Here is a 21196-nt window from a genome sequence, read left to right as displayed (position 1 = left end):
CTGGTCCTGCCATTTTCAACAAATAGCTTGATAAATCTAAACCACTAGAGGAAGACGTCCCACAATTCACCAACAAACCAGATCCATAAAAGTTGCACAAAGTACCTAACCTAAATTCTAAAGGCAAAAATAGAGGTTTAAATATTTGAAAGTACCTTTTTATGTCTTGGAAACTGGTAAATGTAAAAAGATACTTGCCAACAATTATCCCACAATATGCAACTGTAATTTTTACAGAAATGACACTTTAGCTGCCTGTGTATGTTGTCAAGAACAGAAAAAGGAAAAAGAGAAAAAGAAAAGAAGGTAAAGAGGAAAAGGTTCCCACCTATGGGAAAGGGGAAAACAGAATTTCCTCTTCCAAGCACAGGCTGATGCTACCATCCAGAGACTTTTTTCCTTTGAGCACAGTATGATGCAATATCAAAGAAAAAATTTTGCCATTTGCACAGAAACTGATGCTATCCTCCAGGAATAAAACATACAAGAAAGCAACAGACTGGCTGTAAATTCTTCAGTGCCTAAAAAGTAAAAGCATTCAAACCAATGCAAATTTCCTGACCCTCCTTGAAAGGTGACAAAATATTATGTACAAGAACTCATTACATCTGATATTTGGAAGATGTTTGTTGTGAACTTTCTCTGTCAGTAGGTCTACAGTGTTAATCTATCTGAGCTTTCTTCAATTCTACTCTGTACCCTTGAAAAGAGTAAAACAAGTCTCCATTGTAGAATGCATTATACATCCTCATTGTCATAGTCATCTTCATCCTGATCAACAATTCTATCTGAGCGCAAATGAAAATGCATAGAATCTAGAGTTACATTATCTACATCTGAATGAGGCCAACTAGGATGTGGCTCTTCCTGTTTAACATCATGCTGCAAACCTGCATCATCATTGGAAATTTGTTCTTCTTTAACAGTAGGATGTCCACTGCAAAGGCCACTAGGATGTGCTTCTTCCTGTTTGACAGCAGGTTGCATATCTGCCACATCTCCACTTTCATCTAGCTCCATATTAAGATCAAAATTTCTTACAACAGCGGAAGCACTCGTACCTGCTGTTAATTTTGTTTCTCTTACCTCTGCATTGACATCAGTAAGACTTTCTGACAATCTTTCCTGTTTATCACTATGTTCAGGAGACAAGTCTAAGTCTTCATCCTCATATTTATCAGCAATGGCATCATTTCTTGCACTTGTACTGCCTCTAGACCCTCTACCTCTTCCTCTTCTTCCCCTTCCCCTTGTATTTCCACAATGTGCACCCTATTTGAAAAGTAGCCAAATAGCTAGGAGTTACTAGTCTGACAGCCCCATAAAAACATGAACAGCAGTACACAACTCTAATTCCCTTGAAAACAATCAACCCCTACATATCAAGATTTTGGTCCTTACCATTTTAGCCCTTTTCACATCCTCCTCCTCACTTTCATTTTCATCTCCTTGTGCTTTTCTGAAACAAAGCAAAAAAATACCAGAAAACAATTGTAAAACAAGGCCCCATGTTCTCAAAATACATCTTTAATATTTGAAGTATTGTTTATGCTTAAAATTAAAATTGCAATCCGCATTTACCTCCTCCTACTACCATTCTTTTCATCACCAGTAGCAGCATCTGAACCTCCCATGTCTGGAACTTTGTTAACAATCTCACGTAAAAAATCAAAAACATTATACCTGTATATGCATTGCTTCCTGCCAATCAAGAAAAAGTAACAGCAAAATTTTAAAGCTAAATGATGAAGCATTCAAAAGCTTCTTGTATTACTTCATTTAAGATTACTATCACTTCTTTTCAAATACCAAATAACAGCCTGTACTCAAAAGTTCTCTCAAAAAGTGCAAGCAATGAAGACCATCTTCAAATGTTAAACTACTTGATCGAAATGTGTTCAATTTTATTAATGGAAGAAAGTAACAAAATTCATCCTCATTAATCTAACTACTTGCAAGAGTGACCAGAGGACCTCCCGGTAAAGGTAAATACTTTAAGATAAAGCCAGTAAGGGAAATGTTTCTGCTGGAAATATGACACACTTACAGATGTGAGGCACTCACAGTCTTAGCCCCCCTCTGTAAAGTTATTTCATAAGTTCGATCACAAAGATCCTGTAAAAATAACTCCAGTGATTTTGCTGCAAAACAAATCATATAAGGAACATGCTTAGCATGCCAAGGGTAACTATTTAGATGTACGGAAAGAAAAGCAAATTAAAGAAAGTGCTGCTCCCAAAATATAACCTTCAGAAACCCAAAAACAGCAATAATGGAAAATCACAGTAAAAGTGGCAATAGACTGCTCAAAAGAACCCCACTTTTCACATCCCCTCTTAACAAAAACGAATCCATCATCAAATCCATAAAATGCTATGTTCCACAGAAGCCCCTTCTAAGGGAGGAAAAAAGATAGCAAAAACAAATATGGGGATGACCATTATACAGAAAAATAAAAATAATTACAAGTACAAAAGCCATCTATAGCAATTAAGGAGAGTCTCCAGGTGCTAGTGCAATATTTATCAAAATTAGTGATCTTGAATAAGCTATCAATTAATACCAATACCATTTATCTTATTAAAGGCAATTAACACTAACAGAATGAAAATTGTCTAAAAGTGTCAACAGCTTATAAGTTGGAGAGATAATGTCTGTCAATCATGTAAATCAAATGTGATTGGTAGCATAACAAAATTAGGGAAATTTTCAGGGAGTAGGATGTGGGAGAAGAGAAGCGGAGGGTACAGAGAGGCCATATCTGTATGTCATCTCCTGCATTGCAACAGGAAATAGGGAAGTGTCCCTTAGAAATGTATCCCTGCAAAACAGGGTAAAAATGTGAACTCAGAAAGTCACATTGGGCGTTATAAACAACCCTCAACTTCCCACAACATTCTACTAACCTCAAAAATTTTAAATTGAATTTTGATTAGAAACAATCTGCACAGGCCTTAGAACTTTTTTGTTTTACTGTACATTAATTATATTGGAGGAACCATCCACACAGACCTTAGCATTTCCTTTATTGTATATCTTTTTGGTATCCTTTCTTTATATTTAAATCCCAAGCTTTGCTTGCTTGTATTAAAACATGTCAATTATGCTTTGGTTGTTTGCACTTTGCACAAAGCAAGAAACAATAAAAGAAACTGAACATCTGCTTAAAAATAGAAATTTTACCTCCAGAAACCTTTAATGATCTGATTTCAGAAAGATTGCTAGATATTTACAAATTCAAGAAATGGCACACATACAAAAGTAATAAATGGCTTCAAGAACTAATATAAAACAAGAAGAAAATCAAAAAGACACTAGAGAATATAAATGTTGTTGTGGGAACAAAACATTAGGTAATGATCACTCACATACTAAGAGAGGCACTGCCTGTGCAATCTTGCCAATGTCCTCATCAGCTTGCATTATCTTTTTTATACGAGACTGCAGATAAAACAAACCAAAATATATCAGTTAAATTACAGTCTTATTGCTTCCATCACACAATCCATGTGCACAATCTTCAAACATTGTCATTAAAATCTGCATTGTTTATACTAAGAACTGGTCTCCAGACAAAAAGCTATTTATAGCAGATCATATTTAATATCATATATCATTAAGAAAAAAAAATTACTCTGGGATCTGATGGTGCAGAGTTTTTTCTAAATTCATTTATGGCAATAACTGAACATTTGTTACAGAATATGCACGGATATTTGTCCAAATGTTTTATTTAGTTTCTTAAAAATTTTAATTAGCAAGGCGACAAACATAACTTATATTATTCAAAGACCAAAGCACACATGTGCACATACAAAATCCATTGATCATAGGGTAATTAATAACCAGCTTAACCATTTAGTTGCTTCTTGGAAACCTCCAAAAAAGTTTCCTCAAATTGAATTTGAATGATATGGCTAGAGATAATCTCTGATTAATGGGAGAGTGGGCTGTGGTGCACTCTTCCTTGAGAGAGCTCATCAGATGGGACTCCATTTAGGGCTCCAGTTCGAACAATGTACAGAAAATTACCCAATCTGTGTCTGCTGAGTAAGCAGTTTTAAGAAATTGCTTATCATTACAATTGTAGGGAGTGTAATCAAGCAGCTGAATTCCTGGCAAATGCTTGCACTGTTCAGCTGCCCAGATTAGTGATAAACCAAATGATGGCAAAACAATTTATCTTTTCTTCATAAGATCCTATCTTCCCCTACTGACAATTGTATTACCTATTTTTGCTCCCTTCTTAAAATTTCCTCTCTTTAATTATAGCCCTCTGTGGGCTTTATTAATGTGTTGTATTTATTTATCTTGCGGGCATTAATGGGCAAGGAAGGTCACTTGGACATGTCTCTACAATGCTTGTGAAGTGCTGCAGATCAAGCTAAATTTCCTTCTTGTTCAGAGGTAATATTTTTAAGAACAAAGCACAACTTCTCCTCTAAAAGATTCATCCTACAAAGGGGCTGTTTCAAATCACCTCTTGAGCAGGACCTTTGTTATTCCAGATACTGAAGCCCTTAATTTGGTAGAGCAATTATTTGAAAAGACTAGCTGAGAACCAGAACTTCAATTTCGGAAGATTATAGCTGGACTGGGAGCTCAGGCTCCTGCTACCACAGTTAAAGAGAAGATTTTAAGCAAGATTCAACCAGGTCAGGAGAATGTTCTTCTTTGCAGAAGCTTAGAGGAGCAATTCAAAAGGTAAAGCAATCATATAAATATATTATGTGGTGTTGTATATTGATGGGTTAATCATAATTTTTAAAGATAGCTGCTCCAGGGTTTTTAACACCTTTTCCACGAAAGGTTTCTCCAAAAGTAGTTATAAAGTGCCAAAGGCTTTTCTGGAGCTAGGGGTGCAGGACGCTTGTAGGATTGAGACCAAGGATAGCATTTGAGAGGTGCCCTCAGCAGTAGTTGTCCAAACACAGCAGCAAGCTGCAGTCCTCGCAAAGCAGCAAATGATCTGGTCGCATTTATGTTTTCTGGCTGTCCATGAGCAAGATTTTCAAGATGGTGTTTTTTTTGTTTCTCAAAGGGTTGTATTTTTTATCCTTCAAAGAATGGTTCCTGGGTAGCTGTGCTCTGTGCTGTGGTTTCATGATGATTGTTGAGGATGTAGAGAGCCATTAGCAACAGAACCATAGTCTCCACATGCAATATGTAACTCTAAAAGAAAATATGTAGTTCACAATATACAGAATTGATAAGAATGGAACAAAAAGTAACAACAGACAATTATGGATAAGACAGAAAACCAATTCCAAATGGAATTCGAAAATGCCTTGACTAACACCCAATTATTCAATAAGATGCATTGAAACCAAAATTTATCTCTAGCACATAAGTTCAAGGTTCAAAAAGATTGAGTAATTCAGGAAATCAAAAAAAGTGCCAGATTGCAAAATTTCTGTAGCAATTGAAAAATCCGGGTACAATTCAACAAATAGTCAACCAAATTTGATCCAAATCTGGCTGGACTTTGTAAGTGCTCTAGCCTACAGAGCTTAAATAAGCATTCATGCATTTTACTGAGTAGACTGATTGCTCACTCTTAAATGGAATGAATCAATCAAATAGGAACAACACAACCTTTTATAGCACGAGTCAATAGAGATAGAACTTCCAACCTTAATATCCAGCACAGCATAGCAACAAAGTTTAACTGTGTTGACAGTCTGAATTCAGGTGAGATGGTTTGCCAAACCTCAAGCAGAAATGGGATTCAATTACTTGAAATAAAAAGGAGATGTCTGAATTCAGGTGAGATGGTTTGCCAAACCTCAAGCGGAAATGGGATTCAATTACTTGAAATAAAAAGGAGACAACTCAGGATGAAACGAAACAATCAAAAATGAAGCAAAAATGAAGCAAAAACTTGTTTTTGTTATTTCCAAACAAGTACAGAGAAAAAGGCTGCATTTCCATCTAGCGCACGTGTAAAATGATTTTTTTATTTTTTTATTTCTAAAACCATGGTAGTGTATGAGGTTGTTGGGGTATGGCCGAAACCCTGCAACCAGCGCACATAACGACCTTCATGGTGCATGTCATTTTCATAATTTTTCCATTGTAAACAAGTTCCAAATCCTTCACAAGACTACTTACCTTTAAAAAAATGACCATTTAAATGCACCTCATTTCCAGAACCCTATGGGTTAGCCAAGAAACCAAAACCGGGATCCAAACCTTGAGTGCACCGTTCTAGGTCTCTCAGTTTCCTGATGACCCGGGTAACAGATGTTGTTACAACATATCAACCGGAATATAGACTGCAGCATAGAAGTTTGGGGAGAATCTCCCACTGGACTTGGTGTGTATTGTGCATCGAATGCAATTATATATGGTGATTTATAGTAGTGAAAGATCAAAACAAAATTAGAAAAAAAACAATTTGAGAGAAGACAGACTTTATTTTTCGAGGTCAAAACGCATGGGCCATACGAAGCATCGTGAGCGTATGAAAGATGTCAGAAGTCCAAAACAATGTAATTAATAGTTATCGCCCCAAAAAAATCGATTACAGTGCACCTGGAACTAAAATCAACAAACCCTAACTTTACGAAAAAAGCAGGAACGAGTAGATCATATTGGGAAGGAAAGCATAAACGTACATACCGCGGGAAAGCGAGTATCGAGCTTTTTCTTCATGATTGACTGACTGATGGTTCACTTCACTTGCGCTACGCTAGAACGAAATATTCTGCCGCTCCAATCATTTAAGAGAATTGTATGAGAGCAGCTCGTTCGTCTACCTTCACAAGTGGCACACAGGAACGGAATTGGCCCCCATGGCCGCCGATCTGCTGAGAATCGGTTGCAGGGAATACCTCGGCTCTGCAAACTTCCGTGGTTGTTCCTGGGCAGAATGGCTAACCCAGGGTTAGAGTTGGTGACCTAGATTTGACACCCCAAGTTGACTCGGAGGTTACGCCTCGCGGCCTCCGATGATGCCACGTCCCTTAGATCTCTATTGCCTCTTGCGGTTACTTAACCGATCAACTTCCCACGCCCAATTTTGCATTTTAGATTTACTTTTTTCATCGCCATTCTTCCCAACCTCATAATTACTTCCCATCGTATAAAAAGTATGTTCACTATCTCTTTATATAAAAATGGGTTATTAAGCCGGAGGCTTTCTATACTGTCATCAATTTCAATGTAAACATTTTCTATTTTGTAAAAAAAAAATTGACGTTTATTTACATGTCAAAACAAAATAGAAATATACATTTTTTTATTGCTGTGATTTTTATGAAATATGATTTTTTTAAATTTGTACATGGTGAAACAAATCATTGTCTAAATTTGATTTGCTCAAATATAGTATATATAAAAATAAATACAATAGCTTATTTAAGAAATTTTTGTGTTTATTTGAATACAATATTTACTAAATTTATATTAATTCTTTTGAAATTAGATATTTGTCGACTTATTTTACAAAAAAATTGAATTAAATTTTTAGGTATGCTAGTTAATACTAATATGCATTCTAGAATGGCACAATGAGTGGTGGGTGTGTTAATGTTAACATTTACTTTCTAGATTAAATTTGACAACCATCTACATGTCAAAATCTTAATATTTATTATAAATATAGTTTTTTTTTTTAAATTAATAATATTACATAAAATATTTGTTAAACTTATAAACTTAGAAGATATAAATAATCATTTAAAAAAATAAAAATAAAAAACTTAAGTGCAAAAAAGAATCAAAATATTAAATACTTAAGAAAGTGAAAAAAAAAAATAGAAATAAAAATATTTTTAAATGAAGTAAATTAAATTTGAATCATATTTATAATGGATATCTATTGCTATTTCTTTAGATAGATTTATTTAAGATAACTATACTAGTTTATTAATGCTGCAAAAAGAGTGGAATTGGATGGTGTGAGTGTGTTAATGTTAACTTTTATCTTTCTACGTTAAATTTGGCAACTATCTACACATCAAAATTTTAAACTTTATTATAAACAGAATATACTTTTAAAATTTGTTAAAATTAAAATCTTTGAAGATATAAATCATTATAAAAATTTAGAAATTAAAATAAAAAGCTTAAGTTAGTGCAAAATAATAAATGGAGATAAAGGATGTTTTCTTTTCTGGGAGCTCGAATGGAGAAGCAATGGCAGATGGGGGACCAAAGAGGTTTTTGGAACATGATGGGAAATGTTGGATGGTCTGTTGGAGGAAGAAGAGGGTGGGAACCTTTCAAGCAACATGAAGGGATGTTTTATTGCGGAAATAAGAATGGAAGATGGCAGAATAGTTTTGGTGGTCTCAGAGATAGTTGTCAATGGAGAAGGGTGGACCACAATAGGGAAGAGAAATGGCACAAGGTGAACACCAAGTTAAACAGGAATGGTGTAGGGATGCACCCGGTGCAGAGATTTACATCATTGAATTTAGGTGGGAAAGTGGATTTTGAAAATACAGCAACTAAACTAAGAAGACCGCAAGTGGTGGAAAACCAAGAGCAAGAAATAACGAGAGATCAGCAATGGACATGTTGCACGGTGGAGAAGATTGTTTTGGATGGGAGCACGATTAAGGCGGAAGGTGAGAATCTAGAAACAAATGCTATATTTCTCAAATGGGGAGGGCCAAGGTTAAATAGAGAAGATAAAGGATTGGTGTGATAAGAAATGGGATGAACTAAAAGAGTTCAAAACTCTGGAAAATGGGTTTTGCATGGTTACAGTTAATATTGCATAAGATAGAGATTGGATAATGAATACTGGCCCTTATTTCATAGACGGATATGGATTCTACTTGAAAAAATGGGTAAAAAATTTTGACCCAACCAAGGAGACCATAAAGGAAATCCCAATATGGATAGGACTTAGAAACTTGCCTCAAGAGTATTGGCAGGAACACTACTATAGAATGATAGGTAATAAACTAGGAACTTATATCAAAGTAGTAGAAATGGTGGATAAGGTAACTCTACAAATGTTCTCTAGGATTTGCATATTGTGGAGAGACTGTCACCCAATCGCAGAAATGATTGAAATCTATGTAGAGGGGGTTGAATAGAGATAGTCGGTTTTAATAAAGGAGGGGTTAAAGGTGTGTGAGTTCTGTTTATGTGAGGAACATGAATAAGAAGAGTGCAAACAAGAAGGACACAATAATGAAAAGATGGAAGAAAAGCTTTTTAGAAGGGCAAGTGAGATGGCAAAAGACTTGAAGATGCAAAAAGGGATGAAGGAATCCCAACAGAAAAAAGATATAGCAGAGATAAAAAATTTCATGATGAAAAAAATGAGGGCAAATAATTGTCAAGCAAATGTTGGGGGGATGGTGAGTTTTTATTGGAAGCTCAGATGCAAAGGGAGGTTATGAAAGAAATTTATGTAAGGAAAGGGATAAGGGAAACATAGAGGATTTAATAAAGAGTCAGGCAGAATAGGATGAGCTAGTAAGGGAGGGGGATTGGTTGAGGGATGTAGGGATAGATATGGTGAGGGGGTGGTGGAGAGTCTTGGGGAAAGAAATATGGAGGTGTTTAATAAGGAAATGGAGGTTGATTTGGAACCCTAGGAGAGGGTAGATAGGTTAATAGAAATACTAGAGGAAAGAGCTGAAATAAATAGGGAATGGGGGATGAATGAAGGTTATTTAATTGGTCACAAAGGAAACATGGATGGGGAGATAGAGGAGAGATTTAGGGACATTGAAATATCTCCTATAAGAAATCTACAACAAAAATCAGGGGAATCAAGTTCTGAGGAAAGTTTGAACGGGATGGAGAATGTAGGGGAGGAAGAGGATGATGAGGATTTTTTTGGAATAGAGGAAAACCTAATCCTTAAAGAAAAGAGAACTATTGAGAAAACAAAAAGTAAAAAACATAAAGCATCATTTGAAGAAAGCCAAAAGAGAGAGAGAAGAACAATAAATGCTTTGTTACAGATAGCTGGAAGTGCAAGAGGGTAGAGTAAATTGAAATCGGGAAGGGTTAAGAAACCCTCCTAGAAAGGATGAAGATCCTCTCACTGAATGTCAAGGGCTGTAATGACCTTGACAAAATCCACTTGGTCAAAAGAGGTATGGACCAAGCTAACCTAGATATAATGTTCATGCAGGAAACAAAAGTTAAGTTGGAGGATGTGGAGGTTTGGAGAAATAAGTTTAGAAGAGGGGACAGTATTTGGGAAGCCACTGTGGGAGCTTCTGGAGGTATGGGTATTCTATAGAACAAAGAAACAATAAAGGGAATTCTGATGCAGGCTGAAAAAATTGGCAATGGATGAAAATGTTCTCAAAACAGTTGGGATATGAATTTAATATTATCAATGTGTATGGTCCAACTCAAAGTGGAGATAAGAAGAAATTATGGAAAACTCTTACTGATCTATTGGAAATTTTACAAGGGGAAATAACTATTATAGATGGTGATTTTAATGTAATTTTATACCCAGAGGAGAAAAAAGGGGGAAGAGGGTGGAGGTCTGAGTCGCAAATGGACTTATTATCCTTTGTCATGGATAATGGACTAATTAATGTGCCTTTTAGGCAGGGTGAATTCACTTGGAATAATAGAAAACAAGGTTTTGTCAATATTACAAAGAAATTGGATAGGTTTCGCTTGGAAAGTGACTGGACAAAAATTGATTAGTCTATGGAGGCTAAGATATTATCTATACATGGTTTTGATCACTTTCCTATTAGTTTGAGGTTACAGGAGGAACTATCCCCAGATAGATGTCCTTTCAAGTTTGAAGCAATGTGGCTGAGAGCAAATGGTTTCAAAGAAATGGTGGAATGCTAGTGGAAGGAAGCCCCTAAAAGAGAGGGAAATATGGCTTTTAAGATATTTAAGAAGCTTGAATTCATCAAAGGAAAATTGAAGGTGTGGAACCGAGAGTCATTCAATAATATTTTTAAAAGAAAAGAGGAATTAGAAGTGGATCTGAAATTATTAAATGAAAAGATAAGTTAGGATGGCATGATGGAGAAAGATTTTGTGAAGGAAAAGAGACTAAAGGAGTATGGGGAGATTCTGCGAAGAGAAGAATTGTTTTAGAGGTAGAAGTCAAGGGAATTGTGGTTGAAGGAAGAGGATAGGAATACAAAGTTCTTCCATAACTCTATTAAAATTAGGACTCACAAAAAAAATTTCTCAATAAAGAATATGGATGGTGAAATGATAAATAATCTTGATAAAAAAAGAAGTTGTTAATTTCTTCAAGGACAGAGGTCAAATGGAGGAAGGGAATGAGGAGCTAGAGAAAGAGGTCTTGGGAAGTATTCAAAAATTTATTACAGAAGAACAAAATGCTAGGCTAAATGCTGAAGTTTCAAAAGAAGAAGTGAAAAATGCATTGTGGAGTTTAGGGAAGGATAAGAGCCTAGGACCAGATGGTTTCACAAGGAGTTTTTTCAAGCTAATATGGGAATGTATAGAGGATGAAATCTGGGAAATGGTTAAGGAATCCAGAAAGAGGGGGTTTGTTCTAAAAGACTTAAATAACACCTTCATTGCTCTAGTCCCTAAAAAGGAGGAGTGTAACTCCTTTGAAGATTTTAGACCAATTTCACTATGCAACATAGTGTATAAGATTATTTCAAAGGTGGTGGCAAATCGATTAAAGATGGTGCTGAATTGTGTAATCTTAGAAGAAAAAAGTGGGTTTATTCTAGGTATTTCAATTTTTGAAGGTGTGATTATTGCTCATGAAATGATTCACTCGTTTAGAGAAAAAAAAATTGAGTAAAATGATGGTAAAGTTGGATATTAAACAAGCCTATGATGAGGTAAAGGCAAGTTTTTTATTTAAGGTCTTGAAATAATTTGGCTTTAGGGATGAATGGATTGATTGGGTTAAAGGTAGTTTAAACTCTGTTAGGTTCTTGGTGTTAGTTAATGGAAGCCCACAAGGTTTTTTTGAACTAGGGAAAAGGATAAGACAAGGGGATCCCTTATCCCTTTTTCTATTTATAATTCTAGCCGAAGTATTAGGCAGATTGATTACTAATAGAAGATCTAGGAGTCTATGGAAGGGGGTGAAGGTGGCAAGGGGAGTGGACCCAATCTCACACTTGCAATTTGTGGATGACACTTTCCTTATAGGGGAGGCTTCAGAAAGAGAAGCAAGAGTTATGAAAGGAACTTTAGAAATTTATGAGGTTGTAACAGGACAAAAGATTAATTAGGCAAAATTTGAAATATTTTTCTTTAATACCCATTTCTCAAAGAGAAGAGATATCATAAGGATTTTAGGAATAAGACAAGGAGCTCTCCCGAGCAAATATCTAGGGATCTCCTTATTCCATGGACAAAGTAGAGGACAAGTGGAAGGATTTAGTGTAGAAATGTTTCAGAACAATGGAAGGATGGAAAGGTAAATGGCTAGCCTCTGCAGGAAGGATTCTAATGTTAAAATCAGTAGTTTCAACAGTCCCTATTTTTTCAATGATGTGTTTAAAGATTCCAAAGAAGGTGATTAACTTAGTAGAAGGGCAAATGAAAAAATTCTTTTGGACTGGGGTAGGGGAGGATAAAAAATGGCCTTAATAAAATGGGAAAAAAATTATAAACCTAAGAAATTGGTGTGGTGATTGGAAAATGATAAAGAGCAATTATGGATGAGGTTACCAAAGGCTAAATATTTAGATTCTAATGAGAATCAAAGGATCCTAACTATTCAGAATCTGATAAAAGGCTCACCAATCTGGAATTTTTTATTGTCATGTTGACATGTCATCACTGATCACATCTCTTGGATAGTAGGGAATGGCAATAAGGCAAAATTTTGGGAAGAATCATGGAATGTGTATAAATTAATAGAGGAAGAATTTGTTGATGAAGATTTGAAGAAACTCTTATGTGACAAATGGGGATGCAATGTGAGAGATTATATGATCGAAGTGGATGATGTCTTTGGGAAAAGTTGGCAATGGAGAGACTAGAGAGTGAAAGGGATTTTTGAACAACAACAACTCACTCTGAAAGAGATTTTCAAAGGAAGGAAATTGTGCATTTTAAATAAGGAGGATAAAATTAGTTGGTGTGCAATAGCCATGGGTAAATATTCAGTTAAAGTGGGCTATGAAATTTTAGATTTAAGGACAGAGGATAGTTTTGAGGCAGGGGACTTGTGTTGGAGTAAGGAGATTTTGCCAAAGGCAAGAACATTTTTGTGGTTAGCAATCCAAGGGAGAATATTAATAGGGGAAACGAGAAGAAGATTTGACTTTCAAGGGCCTACAAAATGTGTTATGTGTGGAAGGGAGGAAGAAAATGTAGATCACTTATTGCTAAATTGTGAGATGGAAAAACAGTGTTGGAGTCATCTTCAAGGAAATTTAGGTTGGGGAGGACCATGGAGTCCCTCTTTAAAGGCCTTTTTTATTTCATGGCCAAGGGAGGAAAGAAGAATTGTTTAGAATGTATATGGAGAATAAGTCCTTCAATAGTGATATGGGAGGTGTGGAAGGAGAGGAATAGGAGAATCTTTGTAAATAAAGCAGAGACTTTAGAACAACTAATAAGGAGAATTGATCACTCCATTGAAGAAGTGGTGAATGTAGCCATCTTCAGCAAAAATCTATCAAATTGTGTGTTTATGAAAGTGGATATGGTAATCCAAAATAAATGGCTAGGGATAAGAATAGGTAAAGCAAGAGATATAGGATAGGCAAATCCCATGGCTAGGAAAAGAGTGGAAGCAAGATGGAAGGCCCCTGAGAGAGGATGGCTAAAAGTCAATTTTGATGGAGCTTCAAAAGGGAATTCGGGAAGTTCAGGAGCGGGGTCCATTGTTAGAGATAGTCTAGGGAATATAGTGGCCTATGGAGCACTAAAATTAAAGGATGGGACAAATAATGAGGCAGAGTTTCAAGTTGCTATGCTAGCCCTAAAATGCATTAAAAAATGTGAAGAGAGCGAGATTATTTTGGAAGGTGATTCCATGGTAGTGATACAAGCAGTTAGTAAAAATTTAATCCAGGCATGGCATCTATAATTTTTTTTAGAATCAATAATAAAGGAGTTAAAGACTTTCGAGGAGTTCAAAATTTGTCATGTGTTTAGAGAAGCTAATAGGGAAGCAGATGTCTTATCAAAATGGGCGACCAACTTAAAAGAGGACGGCAACCCTATTTATGAATTATGTAGCCGTTGGGGTGTTCTGAAGGACAATTGATTGAAGTAGTGGTTGGAAGATTTTGAAAAATAAATAATAAAAATAATGCCAATTGAAGGGTAGATGAGAAACTTGTGCAAAAATAGAAGTGACGGCGGATGCCAATAATCAATAGGACTATTAGAAATCAAGGAGAAAGATTGTGAGAATCACCTAAGGAAGACAGTTGTAAAGAGAAATGATGGTAAATGTCAAGTTAGAATGTGTGCAGTAATGATGGATCAATCATTTGAGGAAGTGGGCAATAAAAATTTATAAATAATTGAATGAAGGAAAACAAACCACCAAAAATAGTAATCGTGATAGGAGGGTAAGGAATAAAAATATGAGAATATGGAAGTGACATTTACCTCTCAGACTAGCTACCAACAAAAGGCTTTATTTAGGCCAGTGCAAGACAAGCAGTTAAAACTACTTTTGAAATGCCCAGCTCCTGGAGTAATAGTAGCAGTGAAAGAGACAGCAGGAGAACTTTTCCAAAATTCAAAACATCATTGGAAAATTAATGTTGATATTGCAGCCATCATCATGGTGTGGGGATTGGAAATTGAGAGGCCGATTGAGGAAGTTGAATGGGTGATGAGGAATTTGTTCTAGGATGATCTAATTGTAGGTATGGAGTCCCTTTTGGAATGGGCTTGGCCAGGCAGGGTTTTGATTATAGTGAATGCTTTGAAGACTATGAGGAAGGCATGAAGAAAGGAAGATATGGCTTTTTATGGTGGTTGACTGGTGTACGAAAGGAAATGTATAAGGAGAAAGAAAAACAAGCCTAGGCTACGTCAAAGAGGGAAATTGAATTATTTCTGGAGGAGACTGGACAACAAATTAAAGGCTTCTTCATAAATTATCCAAAGAAGAGGAGGAGTGTTGGAGCAAGAAGAATAAGGGGGATGGTAGGAGAAAGATTTTGGATTAGGGTGGAAGATGAATGAAGACATGAAATAGATAGGAGATTTTGTGATAGTTTTTGGTATTTTAGTGGAAAGGACCAAAGGCGACAAAGCAAGGAAGGCGTGAAGGTGATGAAGAAAGCCAGACAATGATAAAGATAGGCAAGTCTTGAGATGCAAAGGATTTTTTTGGCGCCATTAATGAAGAGGAAGATATATCTACAGGCATGGCTGCGAAGAGAGTTGATTGTCAATGATCGTCAATTTTTGTCCCTTTGAGGGATTTGATAAAGTAATTATGTATAGGAAGGTTTATATGTTATTGTAAAGGGGAAGGAATAAATAGATATGTAAAGGGCTTTGAAATTTGGTAGTTGGGAAGTATGTGAAGTCAAAAGATAAGAAAAGCTTGTAAGAAATTTTGTAATACTGTTACATTAATATTTTTTTTTAAAAACTTATTACCGACCAAAAAAAATAAATGGAGATAAAGGAAATATAAATAGTTTTTGGTGTAGTAAATTAAATTTTGATTATTTTGTAGCAGATATTTATTGGCATTTCTTTAGATATATTTATTTAAGATTAGGATTGGAAATTGATGACCGTGTTGGTCATTTTTCTATCTATTTTGATTAAGTAAAAACAGGTTTTGAAAGGACCTGAACCTTGTACAAAGAGACCAAAAGATATAACAATGAAGGATCTCTATACAACTATGAAACACCACCCAAGAAACTAGAGGGAAAAAAGAAAGTTCCCAACAAGAAACCAAGGACCATAAAGATTTACATTTTGGTCCATTCTTTCGAGAACTAAAGACATATCAAACACATTATTTTTTCTATTTGAAAACCATATATGACAATCATTTTTCTATCTGTCAACTCTATATGACATGTTAATTTTTGTTAAGATCCTCGACATTAACAAGCTAAAATTTTATAAAACTGTAAGTTTGAAAATTAATTTTTTAATAAACTATCAAAATCTCTTTTAGGGATAATATAATATTTTATATATATATATGTATGTATGTATGTATGTATGTATGTATGTATGTATGTATGTATGTATGTATGTACCATAAAATATAGGATATTTTAATACATAGAATATATATATATATATATATATATATATATATAAATTTTTTTTTTTAATTTTTTTTTTTTTAAAAATTTTTTTCCTATTTTATTTGAACCCCTTTTTTTAAAAGAAGCAACAATAGGCTATTGGCATGTGGTACAATCAGAGAACATTTATGAAGGGCTAACACTAGTCACCATTAATAGCACATTTACAACACATTTACATTGAATTAACAACAACTAGTGACAAAAGACTAGAAGAAATGGCGCCCAAGATCTACCTATGTTGAAGACTGTAAGAACTGGAATTCCCTAAAAGATGCCACTTAAGTAAAATTACCAATTGTATGCGAAAAAAGGTTAAAAATTCAAGACAACAAAATATTTGCAAAATTGATTCCATTGATATAAAAGTTGGAAACAAACATAATGACATAAATTCAAATTGAAAAATAAGATCACATGTCATCGTTACATAAGCATCATAATATTGTTATTCAAATGTTATTACATTTGTTGACCACATGTTGGTTTCAAAAAAAATTATACAAATGACGTAAAGTTTACACATCAAACATGTGTCAAAAGTATGTTGACCTGCATGTCAAACATAAAGAAATGAGTATAACAAATGAGATAAATGTGCAATAGCATAAGATAACATGTAATCAAACTTGTAAGCCCATTTGCATGTAGTCTAATCCCCAAGCCATCAAAGCGTAGTCCATCTGCTATCATGGGATGGAAGAGTGGCTCGATGATGCGGAGACATGAAAACAATGAAAATAAAATAATGGTAATAAGAATCGATAAGAAAACTGAATCACCATTAAAAAAAACACATATTTTCACTACATATAACTATCTGCAAATTACAAAGTGGATGGCTCTTTGGCTGCCGCCAGAGAGCCATTTGCACTTCCTCTATTCACACACTCTCTATCAAACTATTATCTTTTCCACACTTATCAATTCTCCTCTCTTCTATTTACATCATGAGATGTCTTTTAAAGACTATCTTAATGGTTACAAACCGTTTCTTTCCTAATTCGGTTACATGTTTTACACTGGTTTTATTGCTTCATTACCCATTGATTTAAACTTGTACCTAAATGATAAGATATTAACCCTTTTGGAGTCCTTCACCCATATTGTATTTCATGCTTACATTTGTGCATAATATAACACATAATGATGGCAAATTAATTCTTTCGTGGGTGCCACTGCACCATACTACCAGACTTCAAATGTTTCCATGTCCCATTGAAATTAGCTCACTGCATCAACGCCTCCACTGATTCCTTTTTCACTATCAACCACCTCCCATCTATGGAGTTATGCTGGTCACCTCCATGGTGCTTCCCATTCCTCAGTCCACTCCTCCACGCTGCATCACAACTTCTATCCCTCACCTGGGAGTCCATCATGCCTCTCTCCCTAGTCTATTGGCGACACACAAGACCATTTCCTATGGCCTTTGGTAGACCTTCATGTCCACCCCCTGCAGCTGAGCGAACCAGCACCAAACTGCAACCACAAACTTCATACCAAGAATCCAAAACAACCACAATACTGCCTAGTGTAGATGACCTTCCATCTACACGCTCAGAATCTTCTGAGCTCTGATACCAATTTGATGCGGAGACATGAAAACAATTAAAATAAAATAATGGTAACAAGAATCGATAAGAAAACTGAATCACCATTAAAAAAAACACATATTTTCACTACATATAACTATCTACAAATTACAAAGTGGATGGCTCTTTGGCTGCCGACAGAGAGCCATTTGTACTTCCTCTATTCATGCACTCTCTATCAAACTATTATATTTTTCACACTTATCGATTCTCCTCTCTTCTATTTACATCATGAGATGTCTTTTAAAGACTATCTTAATGGTTACAAACCGTTTCTTGCCTAGTTCGATTACATGTTTTCACTGGTTTTATTGCTTCATTACCCATTGATTTAAACTTGTACCTAAATGATAAGATATTAACCCTTTTGGAGTCCACCCATATTGTATTTCATGCTTAGATTTGTGCATAATATAAACACATAATGATGGTAAATTAATTCTTTCGTGGGTGCCACTGCACCACTCGAGCACTTTTACCATCCAACCATGGAGTGGTTAACTCGCTAAGGTTCTTTGATTAAATAGAACTACCTCACTCTTGCACAAGAAGGCTAGCAAATTGGCACAATTATATTGAAAGGATCTAGTGCAGCCAAGTGCCTAATTCTACTTTACACATATGTCTAGTAGAAAATATACACATGGATGTAGAAGAGGTAAACTTGAACAAAATTGATTAAAACTCGGTTTCAATAGTGGGAAAAAAATCTACATCAAGCAACGAAGTAAGAACTCTCAAAAGAATAATTAAAATAGAGCCACTTGACTATGGTGTTCATGTGGAACATACATTTACAATGTGCAGCTCAAATGGAAAAAAATTAAAATTAAAATTAAAAAATGGGAATCCCAGATTAAAATTCAAACAAGGCAATCTTTCTAATTCGTTGTAATATACATTTCTATTTTATTTGAACCTTTTTTCTAAAAGAAGCAACAATAGGGTGTTGGCATGTGGTACAATAAGAGAACATGTATGAAACGTTGATGCAAAAATTGTAACACAATCTACCCAGAAAACACAGCTAAGAATTCTAATGGATTGTGGAAAAACTACTATCTACACCATAATATTGTTATTCAAATGTTATTACATTGCTGACCACATGTTGGTTTTTTAAAAAATTATACAAATCGTCAACGTAAAGTTTACACATCAAACACGTATAAAAAGTATGTCAACCTGCATGTCAAACATAAAGAAATGAGTATGACAAATGAGATAAACGTGCAATAGCATAAGATTACATGTCATCAAACATGTGAGCCCATCCACATGTAGTCCAATCCCCAAGCCATCGGAGTGCAGTCCATCTGCTATCGTGGGATGGAAGAGTGACTCAGGCACTTTTTCTGTCTAACCATGGACTGGTTAATTGCCTAAGGTTCTCTGGTTAAGAAGAACTAGTCAACCCTGGCACAAGAAGGCTAGCAACTAAGCACAATTGGATCAAAAGGATCTGGTGCAGCCAAGTGCCTAATTCTACTTTACACATGTGTGTAGTAGAAAATATACACATGGATGTGGAAGAGGTAAAAATAAGAATTTAACCGTGCATCTCAAACTTATGCAAATTATTTTCAAGAGCTTGGCCAAGCATCAAAACTAGTATAATGTAAAAGACTGGTAGGTGGCAATGAAAGAAATAACATAATACTTTCAATTTTCTACCCTCCTCTTTTTTCCCACATTCAACACCCCTCCAAATAAAATCTTTACTACAAAAAGGAATGAAAGAACACAACCTAATAGAAATCAAACCAATACTCTGAAAACTTTTTGTTGCTTACATTTGAACAATAACTCCACTCAATAGTTATGCTCATAAAGTTAATTAAAATACAAAAGACATCTCTCATATGTTATAAGAAACAATTACATATTAGTATGTCCTAGTGTCAAGTTTTCTCACAATTTGCATATGTGACAATTTAGCTTAAGTAGAAATTGACTATCCATTACTAAGACTATTTTTTAAAACATAACTTAATTAAAATAACGCAAAACTTAACCCAAATACATTTCCAATACATCATCCAGATAAAACTACTAATTTACAATCTAAAGTATAAATACAAAGGAAAAAAAAAATGTTCCCAGCTACCCACAATACTTAACTCATTACTAACATAAGACTAATTACAACACCTAAACATTTGACGAAAAAACTACAAAATTTAATTAAGGCAACAACAGTGGAGAAGATAATATTACCCAATTTTAATTTCTTTAAGCTCTAGTTTCTCTATTAACTCTTGTATGAGAAATCAATGCACTAGTAGGCTTTTTAGAATAAAACTAGATACATTATTTTCATAATAGTGATATGACCACTTATACACTTTTTTGGAGATAAGGAAACTTGAACAAAATTGATTAAAACTTGGTTTCAACAGTGGGAAAAAAAAACCACACTAAGCAACGAAGTAAGAGCTCTCAAAAGAATAATTAAGATAGAGACACTTGACTATGGTGTTCATGAGGAGCATACATTTACAATGTGCAACTCAAAAGGAAAAAAAATGGGAACCATAGATTAAAACTCAAACAAGGCAATCTTTCTAATTTGTTGCAATATATAGTTCTATTTTATTTGAACCTTATTTTTAAAAGAAGCATCAATAGGGTATTGGCATGTAGTACAGTCAGAGAACATGTATGAAGGGTTGACACTAGTCACCATTAATAGCACATTTACAACACATTAACATTGAATTAACAACAACTGGTGATAAAAGAATAGAAGAAATGGCGCCCAAGATCTACCTATGTCGAAGACTGTAAGAATTGGAATTCCCTAAAAGATGCCACTTAAGTAAATTACCAATTATACACGGAAAAAGGTTGAAAATTCAAGACAAAGAAATATTTGCAAAATTGATTCCATTCGTATAAAAATTGGAAACAAACATAACAACATAAAGTCAAATTGAAAAATAGAATCACATTTCATCATTACATAAGCACCATAATTTTGTTATTCAAATGTTATTACATTGTTGATCACATGTTGGTTTCAAAATATATCTATATATATACAAGTGACATAAACTTTACACATAAAACACATATCAAAAGTATATCAACCTACATGTCAAACATAAAGAAATGAGTATGACAAATGAGATAAACGTGGAATAGCATAAGATAACATGTCATCAAAAGTGTGAGCACATCTGAATGTAGTCCAATCCCCAAGCCATCAGAGCATAGTCTATCTACTATCATGAGATGGAAGAGTGGTTCAAGCACGTTTACCATCTAACTATGGAGTGGTTAACTGTCTGAGGTTCTCCGCTTAAGAAGAACTACCTGACCCTAGCACAAGAAGGCTAGCAATTTAGCACAATTGGATCAGAAGGATCTGGTGCAGCCAAGTGCCTAATTTTACTTTACACATGTGTT

The 21196-nt window shown here is 34.8% G+C and overlaps 1 protein-coding gene across 2 annotated transcripts; it reads right to left on the bottom strand.

Annotated features, from left to right (window-relative positions):
* Window positions 1-413: 413 nt before the first annotated feature.
* LOC149530257 (uncharacterized) lies at window positions 414-6873 on the bottom strand. 2 transcript variants are annotated; one of them, XM_089808677.1, is made up of 6 exons: window positions 6622-6873; window positions 3369-3441; window positions 2048-2821; window positions 1582-1701; window positions 1402-1459; window positions 414-1272 (listed from the first exon to the last, which is right to left on the bottom strand). In XM_089808677.1, exons 3-6 carry the CDS (start codon window positions 2155-2157, stop codon window positions 739-741), a joined length of 822 nt encoding a protein of 273 aa, XP_089664803.1. In that variant the 5' UTR covers window positions 2158-2821; window positions 3369-3441; window positions 6622-6873; the 3' UTR covers window positions 414-738. The 2 variants fall into 2 exon arrangements, with proteins under 2 accessions (XP_089664803.1, XP_089664802.1); XM_089808676.1 differs by having other exon boundaries at window positions 2048-2141.
* Between the last annotated feature and the right edge of the window lie 14323 nt (window positions 6874-21196).

The sequence above is a fragment of the Cupressus sempervirens genome, chromosome 11 (assembly GCF_028749045.1).
Source record: "Cupressus sempervirens isolate cs-2001-9-10 chromosome 11, ASM2874904v1, whole genome shotgun sequence".
NCBI lineage: Eukaryota > Viridiplantae > Streptophyta > Pinopsida > Cupressales > Cupressaceae > Cupressus > Cupressus sempervirens.
The sequence above is the reverse complement of the archived record's forward strand: the minus strand, read 5'-3'. Positions and strand labels throughout refer to the sequence as shown.